General features: G+C 38.4%; 1 protein-coding gene across 1 annotated transcript; it reads left to right on the forward strand.

Moving 5' to 3' along the window:
• Window positions 1-2,683: 2,683 nt before the first annotated feature.
• LOC131686256 (uncharacterized) lies at window positions 2,684-3,829 on the forward strand. Its single transcript, XM_058970523.1, has one exon. It carries the CDS (start codon window positions 2,684-2,686, stop codon window positions 3,827-3,829), a length of 1,146 nt encoding a protein of 381 aa, XP_058826506.1.
• The last annotated feature ends 11,705 nt before the right edge of the window (window positions 3,830-15,534 follow it).

Below are 15,534 nucleotides of genomic sequence, written 5' to 3' on the forward strand. Positions count from 1 at the left end.
AGCAGGTATTTTGCATGAATTGAATCGTGATGATCTAATAAATCGACTGATATTCTTCTTTTTGAGTTTTGAAAAGGTTTAAATGGATAATCTGGTGGCAAAGCTGAACACAATTTTTCTTACGCATACTACCAAGCCTTGAGGTAACTTGAGCCTTAAGAAAGTGATGTGTCAGTAGAGTGATGTTGCGAGATTTATATTTTTTTTGTGTTTAAGTAAATCGATGGCACTTTATTCGTATTTGGCGGTGCATTGCTTTACGGAGATTTTGCAGCGGCCATGTTGGTCTTTATAGAGGAATGCGTAGAGGGTTGCAGATGACAGTGATTGCTTGTGTGGTACTGCTGGAGACGGCGCTCACATTTCGTGTGGTGCTTAAAAGGGTCAACTGGCATATGGTAGGGAGATAGTGCTGTTTGTTGTGTTGTTTTTTGGCTTTCGTGTCAAGTTGTGATAAAAAAAAGCTTTAAATGTTTTAATGTTTCTAAATTGATTCGCGCGAGAGGTCGTGAATTTTATTGAAAGTTGTAGATTCGTGCGAGAGGACGCGAATCGGTTCGTATTTGTTTGGATTCGTGCGAGAGGACGCGAGTCGAGTGGTATTTGTCGAGATTCGTGCGGGAGGACGCGAATCGGGTTGTATTTGTTTGGATTCGTGCGAGAGGACGCGAATCAGGTTTTTGACTCGTGCGAGAGGACGCGAGTCGAGTGGTATTTGTTGAGATTCGTGCGAGAGGACGCGAATCGGTTCGTATTTGTTTGGATTCGTGCGAGAGGACGCGAATCGGGTTGTATTTGTTTGGATTCGTGCGAAAGGACGCGAATCAGGTTTTTGACTCGTGCGAGAGGACGCGAGTCGGGTAGTATTTGTTGAGATTCGTGCGAGAGGACACGAATCAGGTTTGTTTTGACTTGTGCGAGAGGACGCGAGTCGGGCGGTTTTTGTTGAGATTCGTGCGAGAGGACGCGAGTCGGGTTGTATTTGTTTGGATTCGTGCGAGAGGACGCGAATCAGGTTTTTGACTCGTGCGAGAGGACGCGAGTCAAGTGGTATTTGTTGAGATTCGTGCGAGAGGACGCGAATCAGGCTTGTTTTGACTTGTGCGAGAGGACGCGAGTCGGGCGGTTTTTGTTGAGATTCGTGCAAGAGGACGCGAATCGGGTTGTATTTGTTTGGATTCGAGAGGGCGTGAATCAGGTTTTTGACTCGTGCGAGAGGACGCGAGTCGAGTGGTATTTGTTGAGATTCGTGCGAGAGGACGCGAATCAGGCTTGTTTTGACTTGTGCGAGAGGACGCGCGTCGGGCGGTATTTGTTGAGATTCGTGCGAGAGAACGCGAATCTGGTTTGTGTATATATCAATAGAGTGGAGGTACGAAAGGATGTAGTAGATAAGACCTGCATAGAAAAGATATATAAATTGAGCATACAAAAATATCTTTTCATTGAATATGGCTAGTAAAAAAAAGAAAATAGTCATCCCTATTATTTGTAAACGACACGATTCGAGCATAAAGTACGAAGGTGCCACCAGAATAGAACTTCAAGACGTTGTCCCGTTGTAATGTGTGTGCTTTGTAAAGCGTAATTTCGAAGCTTTGGAAACGAGAGGGAGAAACTGAGCGATAAAACGATAGAGCGATGGGTGTGCGACGGTGTGGGTTGCAGTTGAACATATTTACCTAAGCGAGCTGTCCCGTGAGTAAGAGTGTGTGGCTGACGGTTTGAAATCTTATGGGAAACGAGAGGGAGAAACCGAGAGAAAAATAAAGATTGATGGATGCGAGACTGGAGTGGTGGCGTGCTTTATATTGTCAACTGAGCGAAAGCTTTGTCGACGTATATGTTTTTAGTTGTGAGAGTTGGAAATGAGAGAAGGGAATAGTAAATCCTTCGGTTTTGTGAGCAAGTGTGAGTGTATTGAATGTGGCAAAGAAAGTAGGCACGCGATTATTAGGCAGTTTTTCGAGCACAGTTGGTGGGTCAAGACGTTTTGGCCGGCAGTTGCAGAGAAATGATTCGCAAGGAATGCGACACAGCGGACCTCCTATCCCGTGGCATGCACGTTGACGATTTTCTCACAAGCAAAATATGGAATCATGGCCCGGAATGGTTATCCCGTCCAGAAGCAGAATGGCCTGCCACCAAATTATCCGAGTATCCAGCAGACGGGAAGGAACGACGAAAGGTCATTGTTGCAGTAGCTAGAATCCAAGTTGTACCAAACTCCGTAAACCCAATCTTCGTTAGATTCTCTTCGTACGAACGCCTGCTCAGATCGACCGCGTACATTTTACGGTTCCTCACCAATCTACGAAATAAGACTCGTACGCAACCACTTCCTTTCACTGGATCACTACCTAGCATTTCTCTAACTACAGATCACCTAAACGTTGCAGAAAGGACGATTGTTAAACTCGTACAGGCGGACGCATTTCACGATGAAATTAGAGAAATGCGACACAACAAAACAGTCGCAAAACGTTCGCCTATTCGCTTATTGGCTCTGTTCATTGACCCTGAGGGAATCGTTAGAGTAGGGGGGAGACTGAGGCTTTCAGACCAGCCATTCCTTATCAAACATCCCGTATTACTGCCAAGCAATCATCTTCTATCCCGGCTTATTGCCAAATCCTATCACCTAACTCTCATTCACGGTGGTGGCCGCCTAACCCTCGCTGCCATGCGAGAGAAGTATTGGTCAGTACACGGCCGACGACTTGTCCAAAGTGTCCTTCGCAGTTGCTACCGATGCGCCCGAGCCAATCCCGCACCGACAACGCAGCAGATTGGACAACTTCCTCTTCATCGCATTACGCCCAGCCGACCGTTTACCGTTTCGGGGGTTGATTACGCTGGACCAGTGTATTTGAAGCCGGTACACAAACGAGCTGCTGCAATGAAGGCATACATTTGCATTTTCGTCTGCTTCTGTACCAAAGCAGTACATATAGAGCTGGTGAGCGACTTGTCGACGCAAGCCTTCCTGTCCGCCCTTCGTCGATTCATCGCTCGTCGAGGACATCCGACCGACATGTATTCCGATAACGGAAAAAACTTTGAAGGCGCCGCCAACGAGCTAGAGGAGGTTTACCGAATGCTGAAGGATGAGACGCAAATGCACCACATCACTTCAGATCGCACCTGCGAACGAATCACCTGGCATTTCAACCCACCGAAAGCCCCACATTTTGGAGGACTGTGGGAGGCGGCTGTAAAAGTGGCCAAGCGCCAGCTATACCGTCAACTCGGAAACTCTAAACTGTCCTTCGAAGACCTAGCTACGGTACTTACGCAAATAGAGGCCAGCATGAACTCGCGCCCCATCGTTCCGCTAAATGAGGACCCGAACGACATCTCAGCAATTACTCCCGCCCATTTTTTAATCGGGGGCACTATGCATTCTTTAGCAGAACCGTATCTTTGCCGAATGCCACTAAACCGGCTAGACCACTACCAACGCCTTCAACGTACATACCAGCAGTTCTGGCATCACTGGAGGACGGAGTATCTACAGGAATTGCAACGGGACACCAAAACCTGCCATCCCAATACCGATATACAGCCAGGCAGATTGGTAGTACTAATGGATGAGTTGCAGATGCCGGTGAAGTGGCCGCTTGCCAGAATAATTGCAGTTCATCCTGGTAGAGATGATCTGGTGCGAGTCGTTTCACTGCGTACCAGTCGAGGAGTCATCACGAGACCTATCACCAGAATCTGTTTGCTGCCGACGGAGGAGAATGATGCCGAATTACCGCAAGAGGATATTCAGCCCACAACCAGTCCTACGGAAATTCTAGACGATCACCAAGAAGGAACTCACTAAATTAAGATTATTACTTCATGTTTAATTAGTATAAGCTGATTCAATTTGTTATTGTGTGATATTTTTTAAAATTAAGATGTTTGAAAATTTCAGTTTTCAAAGGTGGTGGCGATGTTGTAGCATGAAAACCGAACTATCGCATTGGAGCGGTGTAGCGTACGATCGAGCCAGTAGCCAAACCCTTATCTATCTCACACAAACACGCATATCGATGCGGATAGTAATCACGATGGTTCGGGTATACTACCTACCGCCAGAGCAGTCAGTTCAGATCAGTCCGTTGATCACGTCGTTTGTGCCCGAAGAGCAATAAAAATATTTAAGGCATGAAATCTTTATTAGTATTACTTAAATAATAAAGTCAATTTTGCATGTACCACAAGTCGCGAGAGTGATCTTTCGAAGTAGTTATCCTTCCGTATCGGGTGTGCAAACCATTCTATTTTGTGCGTCACTTTAATAGAGTGCATAAAATCACCGAGGTGCGCTCCCCTGTGCATCGGCTGTATGCTACAATAGGGCTGCGGATGCGTGCTAGATTTGTGCACTATTCTGCCTAGTAATCATTGGCCCAAAACGCAGGCGAGTTTGTGCAATCATTGTTCTCAACAGTTGGTTTCGACTATTTTCTTCCAGGACGACTAACGCAAGACTGTTTGGAGAAAGTTTTTTAGCAGCTGCGGCGACGGCAAATGCGACCTACTGCTCTTCAAGTGAAAAACAATTTGAAGCTTCTTACTGTATCCCAATACATGACGGATGTCAAAAATACATCTTACGGGTGGAACTCAGCTGAATGGTTGACTTGTTTCTCTAAGCATTTAGAGAACTTGGCCAAAAATAGAAAATAGAAAATTGGAAACGAAAATAGATCCAGTTTTAAATGTTAATGTAGCAAGTACCGTAGTGCCGTGAGCAGTTGACATTTAATTACGATGTCGATGATTTCTTGGATAAATGTGACAAAAACCGAGTATCATGTGTATCTGAAGAAAACGTGGTCTACTACTTGGCTAGTATGGTTATGCGTCAGCTTCTTGAGAGATCGAGTTTATGCAGTACGTGTGTCAAGAGTTGTATGAGCAACAATACCATATCTGAGGAATTTGCTACGTTAACTCACTTCAAGGATTACACAGGCAACGCTCTAAAATACGTCAACGTTGATACGTACAACTTATTCTTGGAACTTGAAGATATATTTACACGTAATATTTCAGTATTCCGACTGCTGAATGGGAATCTGGAGTTGAAATATTACAATATGATGTCACAAGTACCAGCTCTGCACTTACCAGAATGTCACCAGATAAAAGACAACATCATTAAACGATATATTCAATTCCGTTTACGAGTAAGCCGGCAAAAATTTCCTCGAGAAAAGCGAAATGACAGTAAATCTATGGCCATATGAATGACAATAATGAAAAATAAACATACTTTTCATATATTTAATGAATTATCAGCGCCTAATAAAAAAAATTTAAACTTGCTCTGTGGTGGAAGCAACACCCCTAAGTTTCTATTGTATACTCTTATACTCTACACGAATCTCCCTTTTTAGAACAACTTCGGGACAGTTTACGAAATCTTGGGGCTTATCAGTTTTTATTTTCTGAAAACATTCGTTTTGATTTATAAGAGCACCATAAAGTGAACGATACATCTTTTCCATGACACCTTTTCGCATCAGAATCAACTTTAATACTTGACAATGCAAATATATTACTAATTGTTCCAATACTAATCTGATCCGATTCATTTAAAGTATGAAATACTAGTCAACCCATCAGGCTCTCTTGGTCATGCAAAACTATTCGACGAAATTTACCCTAGTTAACAATACTTCTCCTTTTTCAACCCATTATGCTCGTTTGGCTGCAGTTTTTGACACTTCGCTTGTATAGTGTCTGTAGTTGTAACTATACACAGACTTGGGGAAACAAAAACAGTAAAACAAGCAATTCTACATAGATTTTACATTAGGGCTTAAATCGCAAATGTAAACAAACTGCGTTTTCGCCATTATGGCATTATGCGACTAAAATACTACAAGATTGTGGTGAAAATTAGTTAAAATGGTTTATAGATCGATTTATAATTCAAGAAAACAAAACTGTGAAACATACATTTTCTTCGAGATTTCGACTTAGACCCTTCTTCTCATATGGAATATAAAGGCTAAACTAACATTTTTTGACAGAACAGGGGCGAATGGTTATTATTCACAAAAGTTATTCTGTAAACGACGGTTCTATTATATAAATGATAATGAAATTTGACGTATTCGCAATAGAAATACGTCAGATTTCTGGTAGTATGGATACGTCAAACGCATTTTGGCCACACTCTAACTAGAGTGCTCTAATCGTGATCAGTATAAGTTGCCTAATAAAATTATTTTAATAATAATGTATCGTAAAATTGTATATATTAAATAACGCAGAATATTTGGATAAAGACTCGACATATCAACAATTTGTTTTCCATTTATATACTCATTTCCTTCCGATAGAATACGAGGCCTACCAATAAAATTCATATCAAGCAAAATCATTTCGAATTCTTTTTGATTTTGCATGTTTATTTCTGGCGATTTCCTGTTAGCGTATTTGCAATATTTAAATTGAATATTCTCGTGTATGATTGGAATGTCACTGGCCTGTGTATAAAAAGAAAACAATTTATAGAGATGTCGAGTCATTATCCAGTGATTCTGCGTTGTTATGTAAATCTATTAAAAAAAGTGCGTAGTCTGCAAATTGTTCTGCTAAAACCCGGGCAAACTATTAATACTAAAAAATACTAACAACTGACCGATTTGAACTATTCGTTGCCTCAAAAAAGACCAGCGCTACACTAAGTACGATTCACATGATACATCAAACTTATGTCACCAGTAAAGAACGTCAAAATTAGCAATTAACTGGAAGTACTCACACGCAACATCAACGGCACGGAACGTTTTGACGTACGGGACATGTGAACGGGAACACAAGAAACGCATTTAACTTATCCTGACGGAACGGTATTGTAGCGTGGACGTTCTTTTCCGTTGACTGAAGCTAATGTAGCTTTATGCAACCAAGTCGAAACGACTTTTGACATTGAAAATGTCTTACTGCACTATCTGGGGCAGGGTGTCATTCTAAAATCTAAAATCAAACGATGTCACGTTTTTGCGTCACTATTTTGATCGCTAATAACGCTAATGTTATTTATGAACGCATTTCCGTCTGGTTATCACCAAACAATTCGGAATTAACTGAAATTTTGTATTATTGCTATAGTGTTTTTGAAAGCACACTATTGAAAAACAAGCACAAATGAATACGTCCCGGAAAACTTGAAAAGATCCATTCACCAGTCAATCTATCCCCGGCAGAGCCGTCGATAGGGAGCACCTTAGTGACTCAAACGAACACGAAAAGTTATAAATAAATGTACCGCGTGCCTGTTTGAATCAGTTGTTGCTCTTTTGCCAGACAAGTGACATCGTGCCTGTCGCAAGAGCATGTAACAGAAAGGCAGTTTCCAAATATTTTTTCTGAGATAAGTACATTTTAGATTTAGTATTTAGACACTAGAATTGAGGTTATTCACACATACGTTTAGTGCCTTATTGATCCGTTCACACTTTCCGGGTGCTATTCCCGTGAGTAGCAAATCCTTAATCTTGGCGTCTGATTAAATATAATAATTTTACACATTGTATAGATATAGATAGCAGTACTTTTAGCCTAATTACCTCTGAAATAATCCTGTAGTTATAATAGTGCTCGCGATAAATTCACTCGGCTACACCCAGGCATTGTAATTCTCTCTCACTCACGCGAGAAGAAGCTTATCCGATGTCCAACTTTTCCGAGATAAGATGAGTCGCAAAATTCTCCGTCTCCACAAATAGCGTGAGAATGATTTTCCGGGTAAAATTTATTTGACTTCTTTCCTTCTCACCGGAGAAGGTAATAAAATTTTATTTTCGTGGAAATCAATAAAAACTTCAAAAAATAAACTTAATGACATAGAAAAGCGGTACAGAAATATGATAGACTTGTTTTTTCGTGTTTTGGAATAACGACAGGAAAGCAGCGAGCGAAAAAAGGATACCGTGATAAACTAATTCACTCATTCTCGGGCTGTTTTATTTATCCGGAGAAAAAACACGTTGTATTTATCCGGAGAAGTTTTGTGAGTGCCAATAACTTTTCGTGTGAAAATGTGAGTTTTTATTGTCGCAGTAGCAAACTATCCGGGCGCATTTACTCATATGAGCGATAAATGCAATGTCTGGCTACACCTAATCGGCCATAACCTTAGAGTAAGTTATTATTAATTCAGTATATTTTTTGGATCATATTATCCACACTATTACCTTTAGTTCAATCACTTTTAGCAAAATAAATTCATGATTGTAAGTATAATATAAGTAATTATAAGTAGATTGTAAGTAAATTTGAGTGAAAACGTAGAATGTGATCACCTGACTGGCAAAGATACATGTGAACTATTCAATTATGGATTTCTTTTCATTCCCATCTATCGGCTGAAAGGCATCTGACGGGCAGTCTGCTAGCGGTGACAATCCCGCCGCTGGTACCGGGTGTGGTATACGTTTACCTAAGAGGAGTTCGCCAAAAGGCACGCTACGATTCTACGTCATCCTCGACTATTTAAAGAATTTCATTCCTTGAGCGAGTTCATTCTTCCGTCGAACGTCGGGCCGTAAAGAACAGCACTAGCAATCAGGCATGTTGACAATGCGCTGCGATGAGTGCTGCATTTGATCACTGCTACCGCTGCACAGTGGGACGGAATCAAAAAAAGCCGGACATTGATATTTGCTACGAAACTATTGGTTATGGCACTTTGATGTCTTCGGAAAGGTTTCTTCATTTTTTAAGTAGTTTAATATAATGTTGGAAAATTTTTATTTAAGGGGGTATATACGCAGATAAAAAAAATAACTTTGCAAGTTGTTGCCAAAATTGATAGTCATGTATGGAAAGTTTGTAGACGAAATGATTTTATGAAACTTTGTTGAAGTAGCGAAATGGATATCTGTTAAGCGAAAAAAGTTATTGGGTGAAATTGAAGTACATGTCGGAATACCCCCTTAAAAAGTGTTTTTTCATTGTAACTTTTTTATTTGATTTTTTACAGTTTCTCGATGTTCTAGAAAGTTGTTGATGCTTTCAAAACACATTTTTTTGCGGAATACACCAACTCGCTATCTCTTCGTTTTTAGGGTGTATGTCTGTTTTTTTGGTTTTTCTGGGCTAACTTTAAGGGGCTATGGTTTGTAGAGTAGCAGGTAGTAGCAGCTAAATTTATTTTTTTTATGTTCAGCAAGAAATACCCTATTGATACATATATAATTCATAGCGGGATCTAATAGGATCCTTGGCATAATGCGGGGTAAAATAGTTGGATGAACAAGGTAATAATATAACCGAGTATTCTAAGCAACGAAATACCTTGTTCATCCAATGACGAAGAAGGTAATTGACAGGACACTGATGACTTATGAGCATGTTATTAACAAAAAAAATTAACTTTGAATGTCGGAATGTATGGAATGAGCTATAATATTTCAAATATTTATTGATTTCGCATAATAGTTTATTTTTCATGCTTCAGAATACCAATAATTTATTGAAACGCTAGTCTATTTTACCCCGCATTATTCCAAGGATCCTATTAGATCCCGCTATGAATTATATATGTATCAATAGGGTATTTCTTGCTGAACATCAACAAATAAATTTAGCTGCTACTACCTGCTACTCTACAAACCATAGCCCCTTAAAGTTAGCCCAGAAAAACCAAAAAAACAGAAATACACCCTAAAAACGAAGAGATAGCGAGTTGGTGTATTCCGCAAAAAGATGTGTTTTGAAAGAATCAACAACTTTCTAGAACATCGAGAAACTGTAAAAAATCTAATAAAAAAGTTACAATGAAAAAACACTTTTTAAGGGGGTATTCCGACATGTACTTCAATTTCACCCAATAACTTTTTTCGCTTAACAGACAGCCATTTCGCTACTTCAACAAAGTTTCATAAAATCATTTCGTCTACAAACCTTCCATACATGACTATCCATTTTGGCAACAACTTGCAAAGTTATTTTTTTATCTGCGTACATACCCCCTTAAACAAAAATTTTCCAACATTATATTAAACTACTTAAAAAATGAAGAAACCTTTCCGAAGACATCAAAGTGCCATAACCAATAGTTTCGTCGCAAATATCAATGTCCGGCTTTTTTTGATTCCGTCCCACTGTGCGCTGGGGGTGGGGACGACGACAGGTCGCGGCATCCAGCGGCCAAACGCTCGTGATGTCTCCTTTCCACGGGCTCTGATTGGCTGTATTGATTTTGCAGATGACGTCATCCTCGGATATGTAACTTTCAGCATTGCTTGGGCGAGCTCATTCTCTGGTCGAACGTCGGAGCGGAGACGATAGCAGTAGCTGACAGATATATTTAATGTATTTACAGCGACACACTCTCTTGCTCATTTCGATCTATTTAGGTACTCGTTCCGCATAAAAGATTAAAATTTGTGCGTATCGAAAATGTTGAGCCTTAGTTAGCTCGACCCATATCGTAACCCTACCCATTGGGGCCGTACACAAATGACGTAGCTTTTTTCGGCGAATTTAGACCCCTCCCTCCCCCTCGTAGCATTTTGTCACAATATACCCCCTCGTCACACATCGTCACAAATTTGCTACACCCCTCTGCCCCCTAAAGTGCTACGTCATTTATACATGGCACCTGGCACCGTACTAATTTTAAGTCATTTAAACAAAACGAAAGAAATATATTGTAATTTAACTCGAAGTTGAACCTTATGGACTCAACAAAAGTAGGTTTCAAAGCAATTGTTTAAATACGCAATAAATCAATTTTTAAATAAATGCATATTATATGCATGGTTTCACACTGCCTAAGTAGTTCTTTTTAGCTTTCATATATGTGCGGAAAAACTGTACATACTTTTAATATGATGACAATCGATGTAAAATGTTTGAAGTATTCGTAAAATATAACGCTGTTTTTTCCATTTCATATAGATTAATCCACGTATGATTGTATATATCCAAACACGTCTGACGTTTCGTTGTCATGAAATAACTCAATTGATGTTTGACAACCCGGTTGTCAGCGACTACTCGACAAAATGAATACTTTGTCCGACCATATCCGTGAAGAGAGTAAACGCGCGATATTTCGATTATTGTATCGATTTAGTGGGTTGCTTTTGGCAAATTTAAGACTAAGAGAAATGGAAGCAATGAAATTGAAAGATAGGTATTTCTATTGTCATAGCAACTAAAGCTGTAGGATTTTCGGATTCAAACAAATTACCATAGAGTAAATTTTCATATTTTATTTACTTTTGTAAAAATCATACCCTTTTTACATTTTACACTTTAACTTAGAACGATGAAAAATAGAATTTGAAAAAAATGTTCAAATCGCATAGAATAAATAAAAACTCCGCTTCGAATAAATAACTAATCTCCTAACATTCTATCGCATTTCGTATTCGAGTTTCGAAACAAAAATTAGCGAAACAGAAAAAAAAATCCTTACAATCCTCATTTCGTTCCACCATCCTTCCTTTATTTTTCGCTTTCTACATAGTAAAAGTTAACTTCAATCACCCACTTCCCACTGCTATTCAACTGAAACAGGTACCAACTTAATGAAAACAAAAATAAAAAATCGGTCGACAATTGAGCGTCTAACTTATTACCAAAATTAGTAACAGGTGAAACCCAAACCAAACGTACAAATCAAAATTTTGTTCCATCGTTTCTGTTTCGCCCTCCCGCCGCCATCGTCTCCCCGATTTGAGTTAAACTGTTTTTTAAATCTTTTTTGTTCGTTTTTCACTAAATCCGGCAAGATGTAGCATTTTTTATTAGATTTTGATGTTTTTTTTTTCTTTCTAATTATTCTTATTAGATACAAACTAGAAGCTAATGGAATGTTTTGTCTCAGTGTGGTAGTTGTTGTTTTTTTTTTATTTCTTTCAGGGGTTTGAGGGTGTTGTTTGAATAGGAGAGTGATGATCTTTTTTTTTGTTCTTTGCTATTTTCTTCAGGAAATCATAAAATTTAACAAGGACTATTTACAGGACTTTCCCTTAGCACAGTTTGCGTGTCATATCTGTTGTTGTTATCTTCGTTAAAGTGTGTGGGTTTGTGTGGGTGTGTGTGTGTTTGTTTGTTTGTGTGTTCTTTTTAGAAACGTCTAGCTTGTGTGCTAAACAAATTGTTTTCACTACTTTTCTTATCTTAAACAGTAATGCTTCCTTTTGCAGCTTGTTCGCATGTTCGGAACCTATTTGGGAACTAATAAAAACTTTGCTTCGTATTATTTTGTCTGTTTTGTTTTTTCTCTTTACTGAAACCAGTTTGCAGCTATTCGAAGAGCAATCATTTTGTGTTAAATTGTGTTTTGTTTTTCGTTATGTTCATTTTGGGACTAAGAGATCGAGTTTACATTACTACTAGTTGATTTTACTAGAAACACGTTAGTGTTGAATCAAAATGGAACGAGAATCGACTGGATTTGTTTTGACATCTGGTCGAAGCTTTAGTCGCGAAGGTGAAGAAAATCATTCGACATAGTAGGCGTTTATGGCACAACAATAAACTCCCAGAGTAGGTGTAAGGAATAGAACTTTAAAAAAAAGAATTGAAAGACTGTGCAGACAGACTTTTTTCGGATCCCTACGGTTATTAATTTGTTCAACACGCAAATGTGACATTCTGTTCATTACTTTCGGTTCGATAAGATTTTTCTTCTGATGAGAATTATAAGATCAATAAGAACTATCAACAGGATTTATATACTTATGTATTCGAAAAATTGTTCTAGTTTTGCGCACGGCTCAAGAAAATTGCTACACGCAAATACTTACTCAAACTCTATTAGGAAATAATTTCGATTTTTTTTACAAACTAATACCGTAAAACTAAACAATCTTTGGAATGTGCATACGCACAACGTAACGCTGTAGGTTGGCTTTTGCACTGAACATCAAGCAAAAGTACTGCAGCTTAAGCAGAAAATATTCCCGGAAACAAAAACTCCCAAAAAACAGGAAATAATGAAAAAAAATCACTGTTAAACAAAAATTAACATGAATAGGCAACATTCCAGTAGAATGTTCTAACTCTATCAAACTAAATGCAGTAGATCGTAACTAATCCGTTCGTTCACAACGGTAAATAGTTGAACAAAAGGCTAACCTCACTTCCTGTCAGAGATCGCCTATTCTCTATTAAAGTTTGCTTCTTTTTCCAATCACTTACATCTACGACGCTTAAAATAATATCAGATCTTAAGTAAAATAATGTTTAAACTAGTTTTTTCTTATGCAGTTGTTTTCTAATTTCTTCCACTTTGTAACGATGTCAGTGTGCTACCGATTTTTCGCACCACCATCCATCATTTTCTTCTGATTTTCCTCGTAATTAATTATTATTAGTACTCACTAATAATTTACTATTATTAAATCGAATTTTGAGTTACTTTCTCGCCCCCTTTTGCAATTGTTCTTTCCTGGCCGTCGTCGCGCGTTTTGCCTTTGCTAGTTTAGAATGAATGTGTTTCGCCTCGCTGACCGAAGCGATCAAGCTTGATCCTGTTCGACTGCTTCTCAAACAAAGCACCAATCACCAATCAAGCTAACGCTTCCGCCATCCGAAGTTTGTTTTATCGTTAATTATAAATTAGCTTACCTAGTTTTTTTCTTTCATCATTATTAATTATTATTATGTGTGTTTGCCTTTTCTTTGTATATATTTGTGAATATTGTTGGTTTCAAGAACATTAAATATTGATATTAGGTCTACTTGTTTTGTTTTCTGTTTTTTTTCCTCCTGTTTGCTATTCCTTTCGAGGCATGGTTCGTCGGACCCATGTTATTTTTCATTTGTTTTTCAATCCCCTTTTACAGGATTGTCGCTTGTGGTGAGTATAGGTGCAGAAGATTTGACTCTCGGCATTCTCAAACCTAGCGGAATGCTGGCTTGTGTGTGTGAGTGAGAGTGAGAGAGTATGTGTACGTTTGTGTTTTTTTTGTTGAAATCTAATGAAAAGATATTTCATATTACTTCCTTTAAGGTGTAGCTGTTTTTGTTTGCTTCGTAGTGCAGTCATTAATGGGCGTGGCAGGTTACCTCACACGCGAATCTTTCGTAATTTCGTTTGGCAGTTTATTTGGCTAGAAACGGGAGGGTGAAAGAAATATTCGTTCGAAGGTGTTTTTTTAATTCCTGTCAGAACCAAAATCTTACTTTGCATATCGTTGATCTAAAACTGTCTAATAGCTAACAGCATTCCGGCAAAAGAGAAATGATCAGCTCATTTAACGTTTGATAGAATCGTCTGAAATATTATAAATATGTTCAAGCAAATCGCCTTCCGTTCGCCGGCAAATCGCTTTATCATATGATATTAGAACGGCTAACGGGACTTGTGTTGAATTGATAACAATCTAGTGTAATTTTGAGATTATGCGCAAAATTTGAAAACTCCTATAAAATCATTAAAAATGCTTTGCTTTATCTATCCTGTTAATAATCTTAAACAGCGATTATCAACCTAAGGTCCGCGGAATTAGTTGCTGGGGGTCCGCCAAGAATTCCTTTTTCTGGTGAATTTCAAGCTCTTGATTGTCAATAACATGTTGAAAAGAGAAAGGACTATTCGTTGTCATAACAGTAGGAAATCTCAAAATAATTGCTTATTTGTGCATTTTCGTGGATTGAATTTTTTTCTCGTGTTTTACTTCAGTCAACTTTAAAAATCAAAAAAATGTTCAATTGTACTTATATCACCAGTATTCTAGTTGTAAAACTGAAAAAGATATAGTTGACATCACCATAATAAGAATATGTTAGATTCCCGCTAGTTTATTCATCAAATTCAAGTTGAATAATCACTGACTAGAAGGCATGGATACCGAGCGCTAGAAACGGCCTACTGCGATCACAGGAAATATGGAAACATGCGTGCTCGGTATAAATCATACGTCAAATGCGTCGGTTATAACGTCCAGTACTTTAGGATAAATCCACCGAGTGGATCACATCCAAATACCAAATAAATAATTAATTCAAGTGATAATTGCCGCAATTGAAGATAGAGAGAAGACACAAGAACTTTGACTTATGTGTTCAAAGTGCATGTTCCTCTATATTAAACAGTGAACCTTCGCCTTTTTACAAGAAATTTAATATCTGGTCATTGGAAGCGATGGGAATTGTCATGTTTTTCATCCTCTATTGATAAAACAAATTTTTATCATGAATGATTTCTTATTTTTCATGTAAAACTCTACAATTTCTGTAACGCAACAGAGTGGTGTTTCAAAAACTCTTGAGGAACGAAAATTACTGTTGTGAACATTGTGGTTCTTATAGAAAAAAATGAGAATAAAGTCATATTTCGAAACGAACAAAATGAACCCGAACGGGATTATTTTAGAGAAAATTGCCTCAAACTCTAGATATTGTAGCAAAATCAACCTTAATACATAATCAGTGTGTAGCTTATTCCAAATAACGACTTTTTGTCACACTTTTAGTTCCACTATCACTGTGCTAAACTGTCCGTGAAACATTACTGTTGCGATGCAATTCTTAAAAAATTTCATGGCCTTCCCGTACTTTTAA

The sequence above is a fragment of the Topomyia yanbarensis genome, chromosome 2 (assembly GCF_030247195.1).
Source record: "Topomyia yanbarensis strain Yona2022 chromosome 2, ASM3024719v1, whole genome shotgun sequence".
NCBI lineage: Eukaryota > Metazoa > Arthropoda > Insecta > Diptera > Culicidae > Topomyia > Topomyia yanbarensis.

Excerpts from the sequence above, each read along its gene's own strand:
- LOC131686256 (XM_058970523.1), top strand. The coding sequence starts at position 2,684 with ATGCGAGAGAAGTATTGGTCAGTACACGGCCGACGACTTGTCCAAAGT.